Source organism: Rhinolophus ferrumequinum, chromosome 9 (assembly GCF_004115265.2).
Source record: "Rhinolophus ferrumequinum isolate MPI-CBG mRhiFer1 chromosome 9, mRhiFer1_v1.p, whole genome shotgun sequence".
Taxonomy (NCBI): Eukaryota; Metazoa; Chordata; class Mammalia; order Chiroptera; family Rhinolophidae; genus Rhinolophus; species Rhinolophus ferrumequinum.
This window is the reverse complement of record NC_046292.1, coordinates 45615995-45638275: the sequence shown is the minus strand read 5'-3', so window position 1 is coordinate 45638275 and position 22281 is coordinate 45615995. Positions and strand designations below refer to the sequence as shown.

At 36.5% G+C, this 22281-nt stretch overlaps 1 protein-coding gene across 2 annotated transcripts; it reads right to left on the bottom strand.

Annotated features, from left to right (window-relative positions):
• Positions 1–99: 99 nt before the first annotated feature.
• On the bottom strand, positions 100–12788 carry USP1 (ubiquitin specific peptidase 1). Of its 2 annotated transcripts, none has more exons than XM_033114644.1 (9): positions 12046–12788; positions 9499–9740; positions 7644–7764; positions 6957–7061; positions 6198–6358; positions 4410–5098; positions 3529–3699; positions 2694–2895; positions 100–1633 (listed from the first exon to the last, which is right to left on the bottom strand). In XM_033114644.1, exons 2-9 carry the CDS (start codon positions 9666–9668, stop codon positions 898–900), a joined length of 2355 nt encoding a protein of 784 aa, XP_032970535.1. In that variant the 5' UTR covers positions 9669–9740; positions 12046–12788; the 3' UTR covers positions 100–897. The 2 variants fall into 2 exon arrangements, with proteins under 2 accessions (XP_032970535.1, XP_032970533.1); XM_033114642.1 differs by having other exon boundaries at positions 9499–9737.
• Between the last annotated feature and the right edge of the window lie 9493 nt (positions 12789–22281).

Here is a 22281-nt window from a genome sequence, read left to right as displayed (position 1 = left end):
TGTACAAGGTGTGTGTGTGTGTGTATATATATATATATGTGTGTGTATATATATATTATACACACACACATTCTGTTCTTTAAGAGAACCCAGCTTATTTATGGTAGAGATATGCAAGTTTTAAAAAAATTGAGCATTTGTATAGTTTTTAAGTATTTAAATTTTATTGACCTTCTGGTTTTTTAAAAAAGTAAAACTTAAGGTCACACCTCTAACTTTGATATACTATATACAGATCATGCAGAATATTACTGTGAAGAGATACAAATTAGTCCATGCCCAAAAAGATTTACTAGAATACAGAATCATCTTCATAAATACATACAAAAATGTTGTGAAGGACTGTCCATGTTTTCTGAGACACTTTCAAAGTGATTCAAGGCACAAAATGTACACCACTGTGAATACATACAAAGTCCAGACTTTGTGCCTCTAATACAGCCCATCAAAAATTTGGCGTCATGACTTATAAAATTAAATGTACTGAAATGAGATTCTGCTTCTTAGCTGAAAAACCACAGGACCTATATATAAACATCATGTAGATAATTACTCCAAAATATGGAGATACAAATACAATCACTTTATTTTAAAAAGCAAACACAAAAGATAGGTGTAAATTCAAAAGTGTTTAAATGCTTCCATTTTGAATAATTCAATTAAGAACCTATACAAGTTTGTTTCCAGAAGTTAATGCATAACTAGTCTCTACTAAGGAAAATGAATTCTAAAAATTAACATGGTTTTCAATCATTCAAATTTCACTATATAAAAACCTAGAGAGACCAATAATATCCAATAGCTTCAAAAGCTAAGCTAAAGAATCTCTGATGTAATCAACTTTACCAATGTTTGCCTGGGTCTGTTTACTATATACACAAGGAAAATACACTCACTTTACAGTTTCTTATAAAATAGCAAATAAGGAGTAGATGTAGGAGATGTAGACGGGGAAAGAGAATTCAAAAAGTCTTTCTCTTCAGTAACTTTTACTTCAGAATCATCAAAAAGCAACCACTTCCCCTCATACTCCTTTAAGCTTTGCACTACATATGAAATTTTGTTCTCAAATCCACTAATGTTAATGCCTGTCTGCTCACTGGATTCCTTGTTTCTATCAAATTCATGGGTCCCATTAGTATTGTTAGCCTCCGAATTTCTATTTTCAGCAAATGCTGTACTGGCAACTTTATCAGGGTTAGACGCTTTGTTGTATAGCTCATAATCTGCTTTGCTCTTTTGTCCTCCAAGAAGTCCAATAGCTTCTACAGTTTTTTTGTTCAAAACTTTACTTGGCTGTGTGTTTCCACTGACTCTAATTGACATTTCTTCATCATCATAATTTTCGACCACACCCCTTGCTTCCTCCTCATTCAATGGTTCTGGCTTACCCATGTCACACATTTGGTCGACCACAAAATTTTCCTTATCTAGTTCTAAACTGTTGAGGTCGGTGACTTTAACAGAGGCAGTGTAGTGCCCACTACTAATTGTAATGCCACTATGCATCACAACTGCAAATAATCCATAGCTGTCGTTGGTTGGCTTTGTACTCCATTCTTCTAGTGACAATTTAAGAGGTGTCAGTAAAGGAGTGTTGATCTTGGAAAGTCCACCACCATAACAATCAAACCTTTGGAAGGAAAAAAAAAAAGGTTTTCTTCAATTCCACTTTATTTATATATATATGTGTGTGTGTGAATATACATACACATATATATGTGTGTGTGTGTGTGTGTAATATATTCAGTTTTATACCCAATGTGAAACCAAGTAAAAGTTTGAATGAATCTTTAATATTTAGTGCTCATATGAATAAACACAAAATAAAAGCAAGACCAATATTTTGTATACTTATGTTTACACAAAGAAAAAGTACTGCAGTAAGTGCTAATATACAAGTGTTTTTTGAAGGCTATATGGCATTCTCTCCCCCATTTTCTTTATCCTAATTTTGTGCAGTTAAGAAAATAAACGGGATTTAAAAAAACACTGAACTTCAAACCAAAATCCTTTACATTTTAATAAGTCATTTTAAGGTGTAGTCTATCTCTACCAAGATTTAGGAACAAAAATAAATAAAATAGTATTGTAACCAAGAAGTCCCCTGAAAGAAAGGACTATATGTCATTCTTCTGGCACAATAAAGTGTGCGGAGAGCTACTGAGAAGCCCTCATGGTAATTTCACACAATTTATTAATATAGAAAGGACTAAAATTACAATGACATATATACGTGTAAGAAAAAGTCAAGACTATCCAAAATGTAACGGGTATTTTTACACTTATCTTTTAATAGGTTTTAGATATTTAACTTTTCGACTATAGAAGAATCTCTCAAATTACTCAGATTAGTTTGATTTCCTGGCTTACCTTAAAACAAAAATAATTTTGCCTTTTTCTCCCCTTAAAAAAAATCTTGATGTGTACAACATTTGTTCCCTGTTTTAATCAATTCAGCTGTATCTAATAAGGAATGAGATGTGTGAAAAAAATCACAGAATATGTATTCATATCAAAAGAATTTAAACTTGTATTTTTACAGGGGAACTTTTAATAACAAGGCAATCTTTATAAATCGAATGCAATCTTTATAAATTACTTCATTTCAGTAGTTTATATACTATTTTGAACACAACTTCCCTTATATAGCTACTCATTTTCTTCATATAGAATTTATTTATAATACTCACTCCAAGCCACTAGCAGCAAAGCACTTCAAATGAATGGTTATAACTTCAGGCATTTTGTCAAACAAAAGGCTTCGTTCAGCTTCAGTATAATGATGGCAATTTTCACAGAAATATTTATCTTCTCCTACAATTCTCTCCACTGAAGCAAATTGTGAAATTGCCCATCGCAGGGTCTTCATTTCTGTTTTTGGCTCTGGAGAAACTATATAAGAGAATCCTTTCACTCACAAATGAAAAATGTCTCAGATATTAATTTCCACAAAGTTCCTTGTTCAAAATTAACATGCAATTTCAACTGACTTCCAATAAAGACAGTTTTTTGTTTCAGAAACTCTAAGTTCATCCTCAACAGTGTACATAGTTTTCAAATATTTATATTTGGTCAGCCAAAAAGTAGGTGATAGGGACAGGAAAAACAAACCTAGTCTCTGACTTGTTCTGAGACAGACTTTAGTTTCTATTTAATAGCCACTTTCCAATTCCGAACAGGTAAACCAGTCTCATGATTACTTACCATAACATTTCCATACTTTTTGTGGTTTATACCAGACAAAATAGTGGCTCAAATATTGTGTTAAAAAAATATCCTCATTAGCTCTGAGAAATTCTGGTACTCCAAAGTTATCAAAGCATTTCATTTTCTCATTACACTCTACCCATAAAAATAGATACCACAATTTCCCAAATGCTAACTATTAACAAGTGAAACTATATAAACAGATTTTATTGTACCAAAGACACTAAAAGCCAGCTTTTTCTCAATAATTATACAAGCTATTATTGTTTGTTGAAGAAATCTATTCCATCGTTCTTACAAGACTCCAATTTTGCTTACTTTCAGAACTCTCATCTACTTTGGAAAGCTCATCTTCTTGTACTGGCACACTGATGTCTTGAAAATCTTCTCTTCTTTCTGTTAAACTTTCACATTCTAAGCAACGAGTCCTTAATACCAGCTGACCTTGAAATAATTTCTCTACTAGCTCAAAACCAATTTGTTCTGTGCCTAAAACAAAAACAGGAAAATTTAAGTCTGTACAGATAAGTTTTTCAGCATAGCCTAAATAACCACATTCCATTTAAAGCATATCATGAATAAAAGGCTGATTTTCATTGTATCTTGCTTATGAGCATTCAGAGGTGCCTTATACATGAAACAAATTCTCTGTAAAGATAGTTTTTAATATGAATTATTGTCTCTAAAAAAGAGGAGTCACAACTGTCTTTATAACTCCATTCCCAAAGACATACCCCCTTATAGAATAACCCCAAAATAAGGATGACACTTTTGGTAAAAATATATCAATACTACGTATTTTGCTTGAGATTTGTAGATCTGGAAGAAACTAGATAGACATCAGCACAAGTAGTGTAACTACTAAGTTCTGCTTAAAAATTTCATTTCACTAAATGCAATACCTTTCATGAGTTTACATCAAATGCTGCTTATATAAAAGGGTAAAATAATATTCTCTTTTCATTAAAATGTATCGAACTCCCCTAGTTTATAAACCATAAATTAACATTACCTTAGATTTAGACACACATACAAATATACCTAGGCACAGTGCTTAAAACACCAGTTCACAGTTAGTGTTGTATTTCTTTCTATTTAAACAAAACGAGCCGGATTTATATTGTACATGTACCTAAAATTCCACTTCTGTAACTGCTAATCCGCTTCCCTATCAATGTCTAAGAATAAGTTATACTGACCTTTGTTTATGGGCTTAACTTCATTACCATTAACGGGCTTAACATTATCCCCTGGAGGTTCAAGTCCACAACCATTAGTTGTGCTATCATTTTCACACTTCCCGGAGTCCTCTTCAAGATCATATTCATTTTCTTTAGATTGTCCTTTGGGTCCTTGGTTTGTTATTTTCCCCAAACTACAGAATTTAGAAAGAATGCCGGGTTGCTTAGTTGCAGACTTGAACCAATTTATTTTAACTCTTGATTTCTTTAGTGAGGGTCTTGCACTCTCGTTTTCAGAAATGTACTTGGGGATTATTTTAGGAGGCATCTCTAATGTGTCACCTGTAGCTTTTCTTTTTGATCTGGTTTGTCTCTGGTTCTCTTCAAATGACTGGTGTTCCTTGGATACCTTAACTTTTTTCTTCATATTACCAAATTCAGTGTCACTTTTTCTTTTCCCGTTTCCTTTTGGGAGTTTTTCTTTATAGTCTTCAGAATGCCTCATATTGTCCATCTCCATGCTATTAATACCACTAATTTCCTCTTTCTGATGAGGTTTTTCTTCTACCTTGTTAGATAATTCTGCCACATTTTTTACTTCTTCTTTTTTTAGGAGTTGGCATGTTTCTTGAATGTTTCCCAAAATACACTGTAATACTTCCTGTGCATCATGCTGTAGATATCCTTCATACATAGGGTTGAGTTCCCTATAAATATAAATTTCCATTTCATATATTCTAGTTTTGAAGATGTAATACAAAAAAGAAAACCTTTCTATGTAGAAATGAATTCATTTTTATAGGAATATCATCTTTATTTTAAAACTCTAAAAACGTTTAGCTAATTTGAAACTTAACCTAAACTTGTAATTAAAAGTAAAAACAATTTTACCTCATTTTCATTATCACAAAAACTATGATACTGTTCAAATATGTTAATAGCTAATATGTATAGTGTTTACCATGTACCAGGTTTTATTCAAAGTATTTTTTATATTACATCTGTAACAATTCTCGCAGTAACCCTGTGAAGTAGGTACTACTCTCACCACTATTTACAGATAAGGTAACCTGCCCCAGGTCACAAAACTAGCTAAGATACAAAGCTAGGATTCAAACCTACTCTTGGCAACCATGCTACACTGCCTCTTAACAAACGTATTGTAATGTATTACACCTGGATTTATTCTTAACCAAATGATTAGGTAATTTTTAAAGACTTAACCTGTAACATTTTGGATAAGACTATTTTATATATAGGATAAAGTTTCATTTTTTAAAAACAATACTACAGAGTAATCTAATCCAGTTAACAGTTCTCTTCTAAGCACATACAACAAAAACAGAGTATTTGGAATTTATAGTTCTAATGCATAATATATTTTGAGTACAGACCTATAATTCATGATCTGAAATCCTTAGGACCAAATGTGTTTGGGAATTCAGAATTTTTCATATTAAAAAAGACAATACGGCACATACTGCCATATTGTCTTTTTTAATATGAAAAATTGATAGGGGGCAGCATTGCCTAAATAAACACATTACTATTTCTACAGAAAAATGTATGAATATTCACATTACAGATAAACATGAAGACTACAAATAACCTCATATAAATTCGATTTAATGAATTTAGTACCTTACGAAAAAATTTCTAGTTTTTGCAGCCTCTGGGATATTAAAGACTATAGATCTGCAGTTTCTATTTTCCTTGCTCTCTACTGCCATTTGTTCATGTATCACTCTCCTCCAAAGAGCAATCAGGAACGAAATTGGAATCCTAAAATTATATTATAGGCTATACCTGAGTGTATTAAGTAGTCGCCTTGGCTGAGTAGCCAGTTCATCAGTATATTTCTCTGGATTTAAGAGAAAACTAGCCTGAAGCTGTTCAACTGAAATGATCAAGGATTGTAAACTGCATATTAGTTCATAACTTGCCAAAGAATCTTCTTTACAATTTCCCTGTCAAGAAAGAAACACACAAATCAGTATTTTTATTCATGAACAAATTAAGTACCTTGCCCCTTGTCTTTGTCTCACTAAACAAAGCTAGCTTTTCTAAATTTAATTTCACTGTAGCACTGATTTTATGGAAGTATAAACTTTAAAAAAATTTTAGGAGTATTTTTGGTTACTTTCTATTAAATGAATGATAATGGTTTTCTAATTATGTATAAGTTAAAGTTTTCTTTATATTAAATTTTTAAAGTGAGTCAAATGGAAAACAATACATCAATTATCAGGTGGTACAAGGGTATGATAAATTGTGATGGTGATATACAAATGACAATATTTACTGGTAAACAATAAAGAACTGGAGAAAACACTCTGTAAAAGGGGATAATCTAATTAGCTACCTTGCAAGAATGAAAAATAATTACCTTTCTGATAATGTAAGATACTGAGAAATTCAATTCTCAGTTATAGTTGGGGTTAACTGAGAAATAATCTTTGTCATCCTCCACCTAAATCCTGTGTATCTATTACTTTTTTTATTTCTAAGCAAGTGGATTTCCATAAATTTACTTTTTATATTATTTTCTATTCTTTTATTTTGTACCTTATCTTTTTGATTGGCTTCATCTTTAAGAGCTTCTTTCTTCCTTGAAATAATATTAAATAAGTGCTTCACTCCCGATTTAAAACCAGGACAAAAATACAATACCTGTAAAAAGTGAGAATGTCTAAGTGTTTACTGAATAAACAACAATAATATACCTAAGGTCATTCAAACACTATCATGCTTTTTGCAGAGCACTTTCAAATGTGCATTACTTAAACTTCTGAGATTAATATTTGTGTCAAAAATTGTTCTCTATTTCATCATCATAGCATACTGTCTTCCCTAACTGGCAACAAAGGACTGAACCTGAGCAGGTATTGCTAAGACTTGTGTTTATAAGGGTACAACATAAAACAGATACAGTTCTAAGGGTTAAAATACTTATCCCCATAGCACCAGAAATTGGGCAGAAAAACTAAAGGTTCAGCATCTTCCATTTAACCAAGGTCAACTCAATTTTGCTATCCCAATTTTATTTAATATATCACTTTATCCTGCCCCAAAGGAAGTTTGTAACACATAACTTAGAATCATTATTACTATTTTAGCCCATTCTGATTTATTTACAATCAAAGGTAAAGATAGTATAATTAAAATCCTCCAATCTGAAATTCTCAGAAACGTTAAATGTTTTATCATTCCTTGCTACTAAAATTTTATTATATAGCAAGATTGTCAATTTACCTGAAGTATACTATTAAGATAACAAGTATTGCCGAGATTGTTCAGTCCCACAAATGGTAACAAGTTTTCTCTCTTCTCACAGTTCATAGGCGAGGACTGTGCTGCAGGAACAACTTGATCACTAAGTATAAAGGGGAGGAAAAAGGTATAATGGTATAATATCTTAAAGAAACAAAGTTGAAATATTACTTCCCTAGATTTAGTCTTTTCCCAAAAGTTGAATTATCTGAAAAGTATATGGATTTTATTCAGATGACATTTTAAGAGAAAAAATCTGTACAGGTGCAAAAATTGCTGTATGCCCAGAATAAAAATTTTACAAGCACTTTAAAAACATTATTATATTCAACAAGTCTCAAAATAATTCCATCAAGATGCTATTAACCCCATTTTAGAGCAGAAAATTGAGGAACTGATATGGTGATTTGTTAAGCCAATATGATACTTTAATCAAGTATAGCTGACCCTTGAACAATATGCGGGGGGCAGAAGGAGGGTTGAGGTACTGACAGCCCCCCCACGCATGGTTGAAAAATCCCTGTATAGCTTTTGACTCCCCAAAAACTTAACTGCTCATAGCCTACTGTTGACCAGAAGCCTTACCAATAACAAAAACAGTTGATTATCAAATACTTTGAACGTTATATGCATTATACACTGTATTCTTACAGTAAACCCAGAGAAAGAAAATACCAAAATCGTAAGAGAAGATACATTTATGGTATTTACTGAAAAACACCAGCACATAAAAGCCTGTTGTTCAGGGGTCAGCTGTAGTTTAACAATAGAAATTTGGGAATAACCGATTATGACAATATTTAGGAAAAGCTGCACTATCTGTCAGATTCTATTAATAAGAGAAAAGAGAGTCTATGAACATAATTATATAGCTATCCCTCACTTAAAAAGGAATTGTCCAAGTTTCTAATTCTAGTACTGTGTTTCCCCAAAAATAAAGACCTAGCCAGACAATCAGCTCTAAGACACATTAGAGCTGATTATCCAGCTAGGTCTTAGTTTTGGGGAAACACAGTACTAGAATTAGAAACATGGTACCTGACTTTAACAAACAGTAGGTCATCAAAGAATTCTTTACTTTATAGCTGCTAGCTATTACTATAGCACCTCAAAGTGTGTATAGGCATGAATGCTGGTAAAGAAAAGGTTCACACACAATCTCCTAAAATGATTATTGGTTAATATTAGGAAATTACACATGAAACCAAATCCACATTAGTCATAGAGCAGAGTACCTATCTGTTGAATAGGAAGCTAGCGTAGACTCCAACTAGACCAACTACTGGTGGAATAAAGTACTACGTTTTGTTCTGATTTCATTCACTGAAGGATTTGCATCAAAAGCATTTATTTTTAAGTTTATGTGAAATACAATCTGTATGCCCCAACAGCTTTGATAATTCATACGCTAGATATGTCTACAAAGTTTAAATATCTCAGGTAACTGTCAAGTCTTCTGAACCAAAAAAAAAGAAAAAAGAAAAAACAGAAAAAGAAAAACACCTATTTCTTCACCCTTACATAAAATGTGTTGTACTACAATCAAGTTTAAATTAATAAACAATTTTAGTCAATAAATATTTCTCCAAGTTAGTCTAATTGGCTGAATACAATGTGAATGAGTTAACATGGATGTGATGATCCCTGAGAGGAACCACCAGTTTTGCTGTTTCTACTATATACTGCTAGACTTGTTACACAAATGTGTGTTTTCTTGGTTTGCTTTTTTGCCCCTGTGGACTATCAAGTCAGAATGTCTTGAAGTATCAAACCAAGTTGACTGCTTCTTCATTGATGTGGAATTTTAAAAGTACAGAAATATACTTAAGATACATACATTTCAGATCCTCTATATTCAGAAGCTTTTTCTTCATTTTCTTGAGAATCTGTGAAATCCAAGGCTCTCTTAGTTTCCTTTTTCTGAAAAAACTTCAAGGAAAGTCTGTTTTTCTTCGATGGACTACCTTTCGAAAGCCCATTACTTTCACTAGGTATGACACCAGGCATTTTCTCTTCAAATCCCAAAGAGTTGACAAGAATTAATTTATAGAGGGACGATATAATCACCAATCATATCTGCTAATCACAAAAAAAGGTTTCATTAGTTTTCAGAGGTTTCCTTTGTTATCAGCTGTAGACAATAAAATCAATTTTGAAAATAAGTTTACCAAGGAATAATACTAATTAGAACTTAATATTTGAAAACCTAGGGCGCCTGGATGGCTCAGTTGGTTAGAGCACAAGCTCTTAACAGCAAGATTGCCAGTTCGATTCCCACATGGGCCAATGAGCTGTGTCCTCCACAACTAGATTGAAAAACGACTTGACATTTTGGAAAAACACACTGTTCTCCCAATATTCCCCAATTAAAAAAAAACAAAAACCTAATACCTGGGAATAACAGTCAATGTTTTATTGTTTGTCATTGTCCTTAACTTTCTTACACGACAAAAAGTAAGATACTGAACTAACTTGAGCCTATTAGATTAAGGGTTACATCACCAAATACCCCATTTTAGTAGACCTACTCTAAAGTATTAAAGAGTAAAACCTTAATTTTTATTATAATTTATTCATTCAGAAAATACTGAGCAACTACCATCTCTATAAAGTAGAAGGGAAACAGAAGGATGAATGGGAATCAAAGGATGCTGGAAATGAATGAGTCTTCCTTCTAAGGCCTTTTCTAATTATATGAATAAATGAAATAGTCTCAAAGAGGCTCTTTAAAGTATAATTTGCATACAAGAAAAGGCATAGATCTGGTAGTGGTATAACAAAACGAGTGAAAATAAAATAATGAAAGTTGAGAGAGTGATGCACTTCTGTATAAGAAAAATTGCTACACTTTGTGTATATAAAATTCTTATGCACTAGAAACCACAATATACTGATTTTCCAAAAATCTTTTAAACTAGATTTCTTAAAACAATGTTTTGTGTAGGAAAAAAGGATGATTTGGTTTACCATTTGCAACCCTTCTTCCCAATTTTAAAGTAAAACTTTTGGATAAAAAAAAATGATAGTATTTATGGTAGTTATTTTATACATCAGTTCTATTTTTTTTTTTTTTTAGGCTATCTGGGGGAAAATTATCTGACTGCAGTATTATGAGAACCCAAAAAGCTCAACAATCACTTTCAAATGTAGATACAGAGTAATACCATAAACTAACAAAATTCACTCAAATTCTGTCCTAAGTATTTCACTAGGCTGCCTCTAATCTGGGAATTCACAGCACTGAACTCAGCAGTGAAACCACATTTTTGATACTCAACTCAGGAATAACTGGAAAGCTGACCAATTTCCCCATTCCTTCTCCAACTCAATTTACTCTCCGGGCCACTTAAATGCTACTGATAAAAAGCTATCATGAATGATAAACCAGCCTGCGTTAAATTGTAAGGCATCTCTAAGCATTAATGATTCTTGTAAGCGGTTTTTCTTGGGAGCCAATTCTAATAAATGATGGAAACTGGATTATCTAAGAGACAGAGTAACCGGACTTAAGTCAATAGAAGAAAAACTTACCAAGCAGCTAAAATAACGGATTCCATCAATCCTAATCAATAACCAACCCTCCTGGCTCCCTCAAAGCAATGATTAAACTGAGAATATAACATTTTACCAGGTGCCGTATATTAAGCTATATTACTATGTCTTGCTTCTTATAACTGGGGGTTGTTACATAAAAAATGTTTCTTCTGCAGTCTAAATCAAATTTCGCAAAAAACAGTGAATCGAACATTAATAAATGACAGTGTGAATAAATGACGGCGTGAATCCTGTCCCACTAGTTTTAAGTGCTTTACAAAATGACACGACTCAATTACAATTTTTCACGAAAAAGGCAAAAGAATTAAGGATAACATCCTCTTCAAACGTTTAAGACACGTGGCGTTCGTTCTAAATACAGAAAAATTAAAAGTTAAACTGTGCGGTAAAATTCAGCAATTACCTACACAGGACAACGTGAGTGAAAACATTTCTTCTCCCTACCCTGCAGCACTCTACGCACGCAAAAGAAAGTGAAATTTGACTAGATGGTGCTGAAGTCGGTGCCTGTCAGACGCTGCCCTGGGCACAGCGGCAGGCTGGCCGGTGGCGTCCTTAGCCCGAACTACGGCTCCTGGGCCCCCACACCCGTGGGGTTGGCCTATTTACGCCCAGTCCGCACCTGCCTCCTCGACTCCCAGCCGCCGCAAAGAGGGAGCCCCGCCCGGTGCCCGGAGGGCTCGGCAGCTCTGCAAGAACGCAGCACCGGTCCAGCCCCGGGGTCTTCCCCGAGGCGCCGACGCCGGTGTCCCAGAGCAGCCCCACTCGGGAGCCGGCCCAACTTGTCTCGGCGGCCGGCACCGACCCCTCCTCCCCGGGCCCTCCGTACCTGGTCATGGCCCAAAGCGAGGTCCGCGGCGGTGACGCCGGTGAGTCGAATAGGGATGAGAGTAAGTGCGACAGATGAGATCTTGCCCCGAGCCCGCGGAGTCCCCGACCCGTGGAAAAGCTGGTCGGATCGCCCTCCCCGCGGGGGAGTGACCATTCGCTCTCAAAAGCGGGAACCCGGGCCGCCGCTCGGTCCTGCGGTGCGCCGGCACCAACTACATCCCCGGAGCGGCGCTCACCCGCGCCTGCCCCGGGATGGTGAGAAGCGCAAGAAGTAGTCCCACTGCCGAAGCGCCTGAACCGCTAGGGTCTTTCCCACTCCACTACCGAGGGGAACTTGGCGCGTTTTCCTCAGTCTCAGGACCCCCGTGTTTTAGCCTCCGCCCGCGCCAGCGCCGCGATTGGAGGTGGCGTCCTTCGAAGATGCCGGTTCTAGTCTCCACGGTGCAGAGACGCGAAAGGTAAGAGCCACCTCGCGACCGCCACTCGCACCCCTGGCACGCACGGACTCCGGAACCAGCTGGAACGGTAGTTTTCCCAAGATCCTAACGGGTTCTGCAGCTTCAAACAGCGCAGGCACTGTCACGGGCAGCTCGCGCGGGTCCTTCCTGAGGGCGCGCGCTAGGTGCTAGAGGCCTGGCTGGCGGGCTGGACCTCACACCCCCACACCCCCCTTTTTTTTCTTTTCTTTTTTTTTTTTTTAACCATTCGTGCGCGCGAGTTGAAGGAAAAGCGTACGGGTCGGGGGACGGGACAGAGACAAGATGGGACGGGCTCCTTCCTGGAGAAGGAGCCGCCGGGTGCTCAAATCCACCAATCCGTGATGAACAATTCCCTCCTGACCTTGCTCCCCCGACCAGCCCAAAGGAGCCAATCAGAAGTACATAGACAAAAGCCACTGAATGGGCGGGGAAATGAATTCCAGCCAATACCAAGAAGAAGAGAGGGGGGCTCCAGCCAATCATTGTTGGATATACAAAATGTTCCTCAGGAGTTGTTCCCTTCCTTCCGCTCCCATTGGCGTTCGAGTGCGCGCTTTCGCGGCCGACTGTTAAATCTCGCTCTGCGTTTTGCGAATCCTCGTCGGTGGGATGCCACCGAGGGTGCGGTTTCCGGAGTGAGGCCCTCACAATAAGCTCCGCCTACGTTCTTGCGTACCTAATCGGCGGAGTTTCCAGGGAGACTAGTTTCGAAAATGGCTGACCGGTTTTCTCGTGGGTTGGCGCTAGGGTTTTTCTCTCCGGAATCGCAGCCTCAGCCCCAAGGCAATCCAATGAAAATAAGCGCTGCCATGGATAACCGTAAATTCGCGGCGGAATACTGTAGAGCTGAGGCTCCTTTTCTCAGCTTACACGCCTCCTTTTCTCCAGTTTACCCCTTCCCCTTCCCGGCGGGAGAAGGAAACGAAATAGCATTTTAAGTCCCAGCGCTGGCTCGGGATGCTGCAAGGGAAAGGCTCAAAAAACGGCGAGGCAGGCCTCACCTGGGTTTTGCTTCCTTTCTGTGTTTGTATGCTTATCTTTGTGAGGTGACTTCACAACGCAAGTGCTGCAGTTAAGCAGGATAAGGTCAAGCGAAATTGATTTAATCAACCTTATTTTTAGGTGCCAGGCATTTTTCTAGGTGCTAGGGATATGGCGTGAGTGAAATATAATCCCTTCTCTAAAGGAACTGTATAGTCTAGACAGGGACAAAAATTAACTAAAATGACATGAAATAATATGAGTGATAGAGAAAGCAGATATAAGAAGGTGCAGTTTTAGATAGGATAGACTGGAAAGACCTCTGAGTTGATGTTTGAGCAGAGACCTGAATGAGAGTGGAGGGAACCTTGGAGGAATCTGAGCAAAGGGTGATCCAGGCAGAGAAAACAGCAAGTTAGAAAAGTCCTGAAGCTTAAGGCGGTTGGCATTTGGGAAAGAAGCTAGGAGGCCAGGGTGCTTAGTGCCCAGTGAACCTGAGAAGGACGATTGTGGGAAATAAGATTAGTGACATTGCGGGGCACTGATGAAGCAGGGTAAGGAGGTGGGAGTCGTTAGATGGTTTTACTCCGGAGAGTGGAATGATTTGTGTAAGTGGCTGCTTGTGGATGGATAGAGTGTTGACCTTCAAAAGTGCAAGCAGGAAAGTCCGCTAGGCTATTTCAGCAGCCCAGGGAATAAAGTATGGTGGCTTGGAATAAGGTGGTAGCAGTGGAAGAACTAGCAGAATTCAGAATATATTTTCAAGGAGAGCCAACAGGATCTACCGATGACATATAAGGAAAAAAAGAGACTAAAATGACAAGGATTTTCTTTTTTAAACCAAAGCAACTGAATAATGGTTGGTTCTTGCTAAAATGGGGAACATGGGGTCTAGTGGGTTTCGTGGGAGGAGCCATTGTTCTTAGATGTTAAGATTGAGATGCCTGTTGAGCCAGCAGATACCAATTTTGGAGCTTAGTGGAAAATTTAGATCAGGGGATATAAATCTGGGAGTCACCAAATGGTGTTTTAAACCATGAGACTGGAAGAAATCACCTAGAATGATAATATTCATTCTAAAAAATCTGCGGGGCATTGATGATCTCTTCCCTTGCCCAGCTAGGAATCCCGAATTAAGATAACTGCCCCTTAATTTACCCACCTTAGAATCAGTAGCTATCCCCCAAAAATCCATATTAAGAGTGACACTTAGAATTTCGGAATCATTGAGTTTATAAAAAGAATACTGTGACATGCACAGTGATTTCTAAACTGCCTATAGAGAAGTTAATGCTACTATCACTTGGTAAGGCTCAAAACTAGTGTTTTTTTAACCATGCTTTCAAAGGATTGATAAATCCTATTTGAGAGCCACAGAAAAAGCACCCAAACTTATTTTGAGGCCAGCATAATGGTGATGCTCAAGATAGAGAAGGACAAAATTAGAAAATACAAGTACACATCAGTCTCTTAGTTTACCTTTCTGTGCCATGGACTGGACAGTGTCTCACTCTCATACTAGCAAAATCATCGCTACATTCAAATTCTACTAGGATAGATAACCAATTCTAATTTCCTATTCTAATTTTCCTAATTCTAGTTTTCATATCTCCGTTGAGAGCCCATTGTCTGTAGCCACTATTCTTCCTGTACAATTTACAGAACCAGTCAAAGTTCATTTGCAGAGAATAGAATCCCTTCCACCTGGTGGTATAAGTACATCCTTCATACTTATAAGAAATTGAGTGTTGATTAAATAGATTCATTTTTTTTATAATGGTCCTTTTTTTTAATTTATTGGGGTGACAATTGTTAGTAGAATTACACAGATTTCAGGTGTACAATTCTGTATTACATCATCTATAAATCCCATTGTGTGTTCACCACCCGGAGTCAGTTCTCCTTCCATCACCAAGATTAAATAGATTCTAAGATTAGTTTTTCAGAAACAAGTCCCAAAGTCTTTACAGAACCAGGCCACCAAGGGAACAGTGACTCTTCTATGATCAGGAAATGATGATTTCTGAACTACATTCTCCTGCAATTGCCTAGGAAACCACCACAATCAAAGCCGCTTGTGTTGCCAACTCCAGAACCACACTGTACCCACTTTGATCTATACCAGTACAATACATGTTCTAAATCCTGCCCATCAAGGCCCACAGAACTAATTAGCGGCTGGACACTGAGACTTTGCTAATGCTGCTTCAGAAACACCAAACACCTCCTCAACTGTGCTTATCAGTAGCAACAGCTGAAGCCTGGGGATGCATATATCAAGCTTGGTGTATCTCTGGCAATATAATTCATGCAAAAATTTAAAGGGTTTCTGTTGTTTTGCTTTCAGTCAGTTCAATGTGGGAGAAATTACAGCAGCAGTTCTTGCCTAGATAAAGTTTATAAGCCCAAAGACTATCTTTTATTTCCTGGCTTCTCTGTGCTGAGCAGCTACGTCATCCTTAATGACAGCTAACTTGGGGGCATCTGAAACTGGAATTTAATAGGTGGGCAGCATTCTTAATCCCATCTTTGTCAGTTTAGTATGGCTGAGTGGCAGGCATATTTCCTTCCAAGGCTTTTGTTCACAGACACTGTTTCTATTTGCTTTGATTTGGAGGTATAGAAATACTTGGGGTTTTTTTCAGTCTTTTAAAGCCCAAAATTATGGGACTCTTAATCCACTTAGATTACAGACAGAGTTCCCCTCTTAGCAAAATTGTTCCTTTCCATCTCTACCTTCCGATGGGCCAATTCTGGCCTGAGTTCATTTCCCATAGAACTTTGCTGGAAGTGGCAAGAAAAAGCCAGTAAATACCAAGTTTATAAAGTTTCCCAGTTATTTCCTTTCATACTACAAATATCTTACAATTGGACAAGTGTCACCAGTTTTCCATCTTGCAACATCTGAGTCTGCCCAAATGCTTCCACTCAGCCAACGAGATATGTCTATGTCTTCTAAGGTTATGCGATGTGCAGTATGAATGGATAACCTTCTGGTCACTATGCCTATAATTAATGTTAAGTCATAGCATAATGTAGTTGGGAGGTGCTGTACCTGATAGAGGTAAAGGACTATTCTCCCAAAGAAAATGCAGGACCTACCAGCGTGTACCACCAGGAACTTGGGGAGTATGTGTGGCTTTCCACAAATCACAGATGAATGTAGCAGAGGCCTCCCAAAATTTGGCTCACTAGTACGGTGGGGATGACAGGACCCCACAATAATAGAGACCAGGTGACAGTGCTGTACTACCAGATGCCAGGTTACAATTGTTATAACTGTGTAATACACAGTTACACAGGGGACCTGACACACACAGTTACGGAAATGGTTGACAGAAAATGGTGTTCTTAGGGGAAATATAGATAGGCAGCCAACAGAGGTTTTATTAGTTTGTATCAGCAGAAAAAAAATCAAGAGCTGATGACCAGGAGGCTAAGGTCTGTCACCCCATAAAGTCCCAATTCCTTAATCAGTTTCCACACCTGAGCCATTGTATAGACCTGGAACCCATTGATTGTAGAGGTCCCCAGAAGGAAGGACCCTGCCACATACTTGAACAAGTATAAATGGTAATTATTTCCCTAGTCCATCCCCAAAGTATCTTTGGCCATTTATTTGGGTAATTGTACCTTGGGGAAATGGGGATATCCAGACATTTAAAGTACTGTTTAGACATTGGTAAATTGACATTGGTATCCAGAGATCAGAAATATCATCATGGTCCTCTGTTAGAGTGGGGACAGAGAGAGGCCAGTTATTAAGTGGGGTCGTGGCAAAGTCATGCTCAGAGTGGGTCTGTGGCCCACCCAACAGTCATTTCCCCTGTCCTCAAATATATAATGGGATTGATCTATTTGGCAACTGGTAGAAACCCATTGGGACCTTTGCCTGTGGAGTAGAAGCTATCATAGTGGGGAAGGCCAAGTGGAAGCCTCTGAAATTGCCTCCGCTCCCCAGGCAAACATGGCACAGGAAATCAAAACGATATTGTATCTCAGGAGAGGATGGCAGAAATTAGTGCCACTCTTATGCATTTAAAAGATACAGAGTGCTGATTCCCATCATATCTCCATTTAACTCACATGTGTCCCTGCAAAACATAGATGGGCCCTGAAGGATGACAGTAGATTATGGCAAGCTTACCAATTAGTAGACCTGATGGCAGCTGTTGTGCCAGATGCAGTATATTTGCTAGAACAGATTAATACAGCTTCGGGTACTTGATACACATCGTTAATTTAGCGAATGCATTCTTGTCTGTTCTAGTTTTAAGAAAGGATCAGAAACAGTTGGCATTCCCATGAAACAGACAAAAGTTCACATTTACAGTTTGGCCCAGGGCGATGTTAACATTCCTGCCCTCTGTCATAAAATAGTTTGAAGACATCTGGACCTTCTGGACATCCTGCAGAACATCATGTTAATCTATTACGTCAATGACATCCAGCTGATTGAGCAGGATAAGTAAATTATAACTGTATAAAGAGAATGAAAGAACTAACAGTGTACATGCAAGGTGAATGTGCAGAGGAGTGTGCACAAGAAAGCTTATCTTCTTTATTGGGAAGTCAATATATAATAGCTCAGTGAAAAATCAAGTAGAAATATGAGCATGTTATTTAGATATGTGAAGAAATGTGAACATGTTATTTAGAAAAGTTGTTCTTTAGATAACTTTTAGAATCAGCTAAAAGTTGTAAATGGTTGCTTGAGGGAATGGGAAGTCTTGTTGGAACCATTTAACTCTTTAAATCATGTACATGTATCACTTTGAAAAAAGCAAAAAAAAAAAATTTTTTTTAAAGCACTGTAAATGAATTGTTTTCCGATTTCATCCCCTGGGAAATGTCAGAGCAAAGAGGTTCCACAGGAGTAGGATTATTGGGGATTGGATGACAATTCTGATTCTCACTTTCTGGGTGCAAGTTAAAGGCAGGCCTTTATGTATGTGAACCCTTGGCCTTTATCTAGCATCTTTAGTAACTACAAAGGCAACCAACCTTAAACCATGTGGTAAAACCACTATCTAGTAATTAAATTTAAATAAAAAGATTATTCCCACAAATTAAAGTCTGTTTAAAAGGTAAAATCCACTTGGCTTCAGGATTTTAAATTGCACAATCTCAAGCCTCAGGGTCAGGTGGGAGGACCTCCCATGCCTGTGAAAGGAATGCCTTGCCCGCTTCCTTAATGTTTGGTATCAGTTTAGGAGATGAATGTCCGGTAAGTGGGTGGGTTCTGAGTGGGTAGCAGGAAGTCTCAAGAGACTATTTATATTTCACAGGAAGAAAATCTTGTCTTTCACATGCCATTAAGATTCTAATTCTTTGTATGTTTAACCCGTCCTGAAAAGAGATCTACAATTAAACTTCAACAACAATATTTTTTTCATCTCTGAACAAAATTTACTTTAATAAAGTACTAAGTATTTGAATAGAAAATAAATTTCTATTCTTTTGAGTATCATTATGGACTCACGGCTTTTTACATTCTTAACTTGTTTGAAGTTAAATTTTACTTCCTTTTTGAAGCAAACACTGTCACAATTGAACCTGCCGGGATTCCTTTGTAGTTGGCGTCTAGGTCCGCTTAACATTTTGAAAGCATTCTTACCTCCTAGCACATTCCAGGTCCATCTTTCAAAATGTTTTCTTACTAACTTGAATACACCATATAATATTTTCTTTACCATGTTATATGTTTAAACCACACTATTATTAAAAGTTTATAAGCCTTAATTAAAAAATAAATTTTATTTAAGTCACAAGATACTATTTATATTACTTTACCATTTTATTTTGGGGTTTGAAAAGAGCTCAGGTATTTATCAATCAGACAAGAACACGCTTGGCACTCACATGGAGATGATGTGGTAATAATTGGTACATGCTAGCATACTGAGCTTCTTTCCGTCCAATTATCTTGGAATTAGATTTTTGTGTAGGCCTTGGTATGGAACCACCCCCAAAACTTCATGGCCTAAAACAATTTCTTATTCCTCACAATTCTATGACCTAGACACGTGGTTCTTCTGCTGGTCTCCCTTAGCTTCCTCCGTGGCTGCATTCAGCTGGCAGGTCTACTGGGGGCTGGGCTCAGCTGGAGATGGCAGCGCCTCCCTCTCTCTCTGATCGCACCTCCTCAAGGAGGCTACATTGGGTTTCTCCACAAGACGACTATGACAGTGTTCCAAGAACACAAGACTCAGTGTGCAAACATGTACCAAGCCTCTGCCTGTATTACACTCCCTTTGGCCAAAGCAAATCCCATCCAAGCCCAAAGTCAACATGGCAGGGGACTTCACAAGGGCATGGCTATGAGTATGTGTGGGGCAGGGTTAGGGGGTGCTGAGTCTGACTCCGGGTTCATTAAAGTTATTCTAGTCTTCCTGTGAATATTATCTTAACAAAGTATTAGTCCTACAACTTAGGGATATATGAGACAGATGACCTAATATTAACACAGAATTTTATATGAGATTTAATCAAAATAGCCCCTTAACTGTAGTTAGTTTTTATATACAGATATGTATTTTCTAGTTTCATTTTTAATCTTTTATCCAAGGCAGTTCAGTGTTGAACTCTAATTTTCTACCTTTAAAAAGTCTTAAATTACATATATATGTATATGTGTGTGTGTGTGTGTGTGTGTGTGTGTATATATATATATGTATATAGAATTTACTTCATCTATATCCCCCAAAGACAATTAAGAATTTTTAAAGCAATTTAATAGTAAAATACAATAAAATTAATATTATAATTAAGAACTATCACAAATATCACAGTTTAAAAACTACTCAATATGATTTTTTAAAATTCTTTCTATAGGTTTGTATTTTATATTTTCATCTGTGATTTATGAGAACTAATTTATAAGAGAGTGGGTATATGGATTATGTTACATGTCAATTGTAATATGTTTACCTTACATTCATACTTCTTTCAATACAGTCATAAAATAGTTTAGCTACTTTAACTTTAGGAAAAATTTTTGAATCCTTGCAAGGAATAAAATAAATACTATTTGTATTCTCAATCTTATATTTTATAGTATCTACACTTTCCCCTTCCTATATGAACCATAAAGTCACATTTTTAAAATTAAAGTTTCCTTTAAAAAAACAATTTTACCAATAGATTTTCTTTTTTAATTTCACATATTAACATGAAGTAAGGCAATTTCCACAGTAAGAAACATTAACGGTCCTAGATTAGTTATATATTTTATTACCTTGAAATTAAGCATTTAATATAAAAGCTCTAAGATTTGGAATTATAAAATTTGTATAGAAAACAAAAACCAGAACTTATACATGATTTTTCTTCCCTACCAAAATAGAAAAAATAATGACTTACTGTATTTTGCTGTGTATAATGAAGTCCCTTCTATATTGTGCACCCACGTTTTTGGCCTAAACTTTCATGGAAAAAAATCTTTCTTTTTAATTTTTTAATTCAAGTTTTTATTTGTTTACACTTAGGTACTTGTTTTTTGTATTATAGAGAAATTTTAGCATTTATTTTTTAACATATTATGGTGCAAGAAATTTTATGTAACAAATAATTACAAAACACAAGAACAGATACAATAAATTTTATGTACGGTAACAAATTTACAATATTTATGCATCATAGAAGGCCAAGAACTCTTGTCATTGCAAGTCTGTCATAAGTTCAACAAAACTGATTATTGTATTCCAGGGTATTATTTTGCATATGGATATCATTATTGATTTCTAGAGTTACACTTTTAACTCATAAGTATAAATAAAAGAATTAAAGACATTTATATAGATATGGAATTAGTACTACCCATGTATAACGTACATCCTTATTTTTCCCTCACAAATTTGAGCCAAAAAAGTGTACATTATACACTGCAAAATGTGGTAGTTTCCCTATCATTAGCCCAGAAACCGTGGTCTGTGGAATCAAGATTTAAAGTGACACATTTTTTTTCTCTTAGGCATGGAGGAAACGTGTTTGTTACCAGATATGTAGGTATGTGTGTGTGCATGTGTGTGTACAGGCATTTTATTATTATTAAATCTTAACAATTTTTTGTCTGTATGCTTCCACTTTCTTGAAACATGGAAGGTTTTTTTCTCTCCTGTAAGGTTATGCTAAAATCCAAAATTATTAGTTAAAATAATTTAATTCATAACACTTTAGCTTTATGGATTTCTCACAATATATTGCAATACGAATAACAGTCATGTTTCTAAGTTTGCATACAAAACATGCTTATGCATATTCATTCTTACAAACAGACACTCCAAAATAATTTGTTTGTATACCTTTTGCCAATAGAAGATTTGTGTTTTCAGTTAAGGATTTTATTTGGTTGCTTGTAAGGCCTATTTTGTAAATATTCATTTTTGAGATCTTGAGACATCTAAATACCTCTTGAAAACTCAATTAGTTTTCAAAACATTTGCACAAATTACCTAGCTTTTCGGGCATCATGCTCTTTCAATTCTTTTTTTCTAAAACTAAACAACTTATTACATTAAAACTAAGTAGAATTTTAAAATGTTTTCACTCATTTTGAATTACAAAATCTATAGTACTTTATGCTTTCTCTGTCACTCTCTTGTCTTTTAGTCAATGGGATACAAGAAACAGGTTGGCTGAAACTCAGTTTGGCTGAAGAACTTTGATCTGGCCTTTCAGCTTTTTTTGTCTCCCAGCGGGGCTTTCTACAAGTACTCCATTGTTTCCTCATACATTAAAATCTACTCCACTGGAATCTCTTGGAGTGTCCTGCT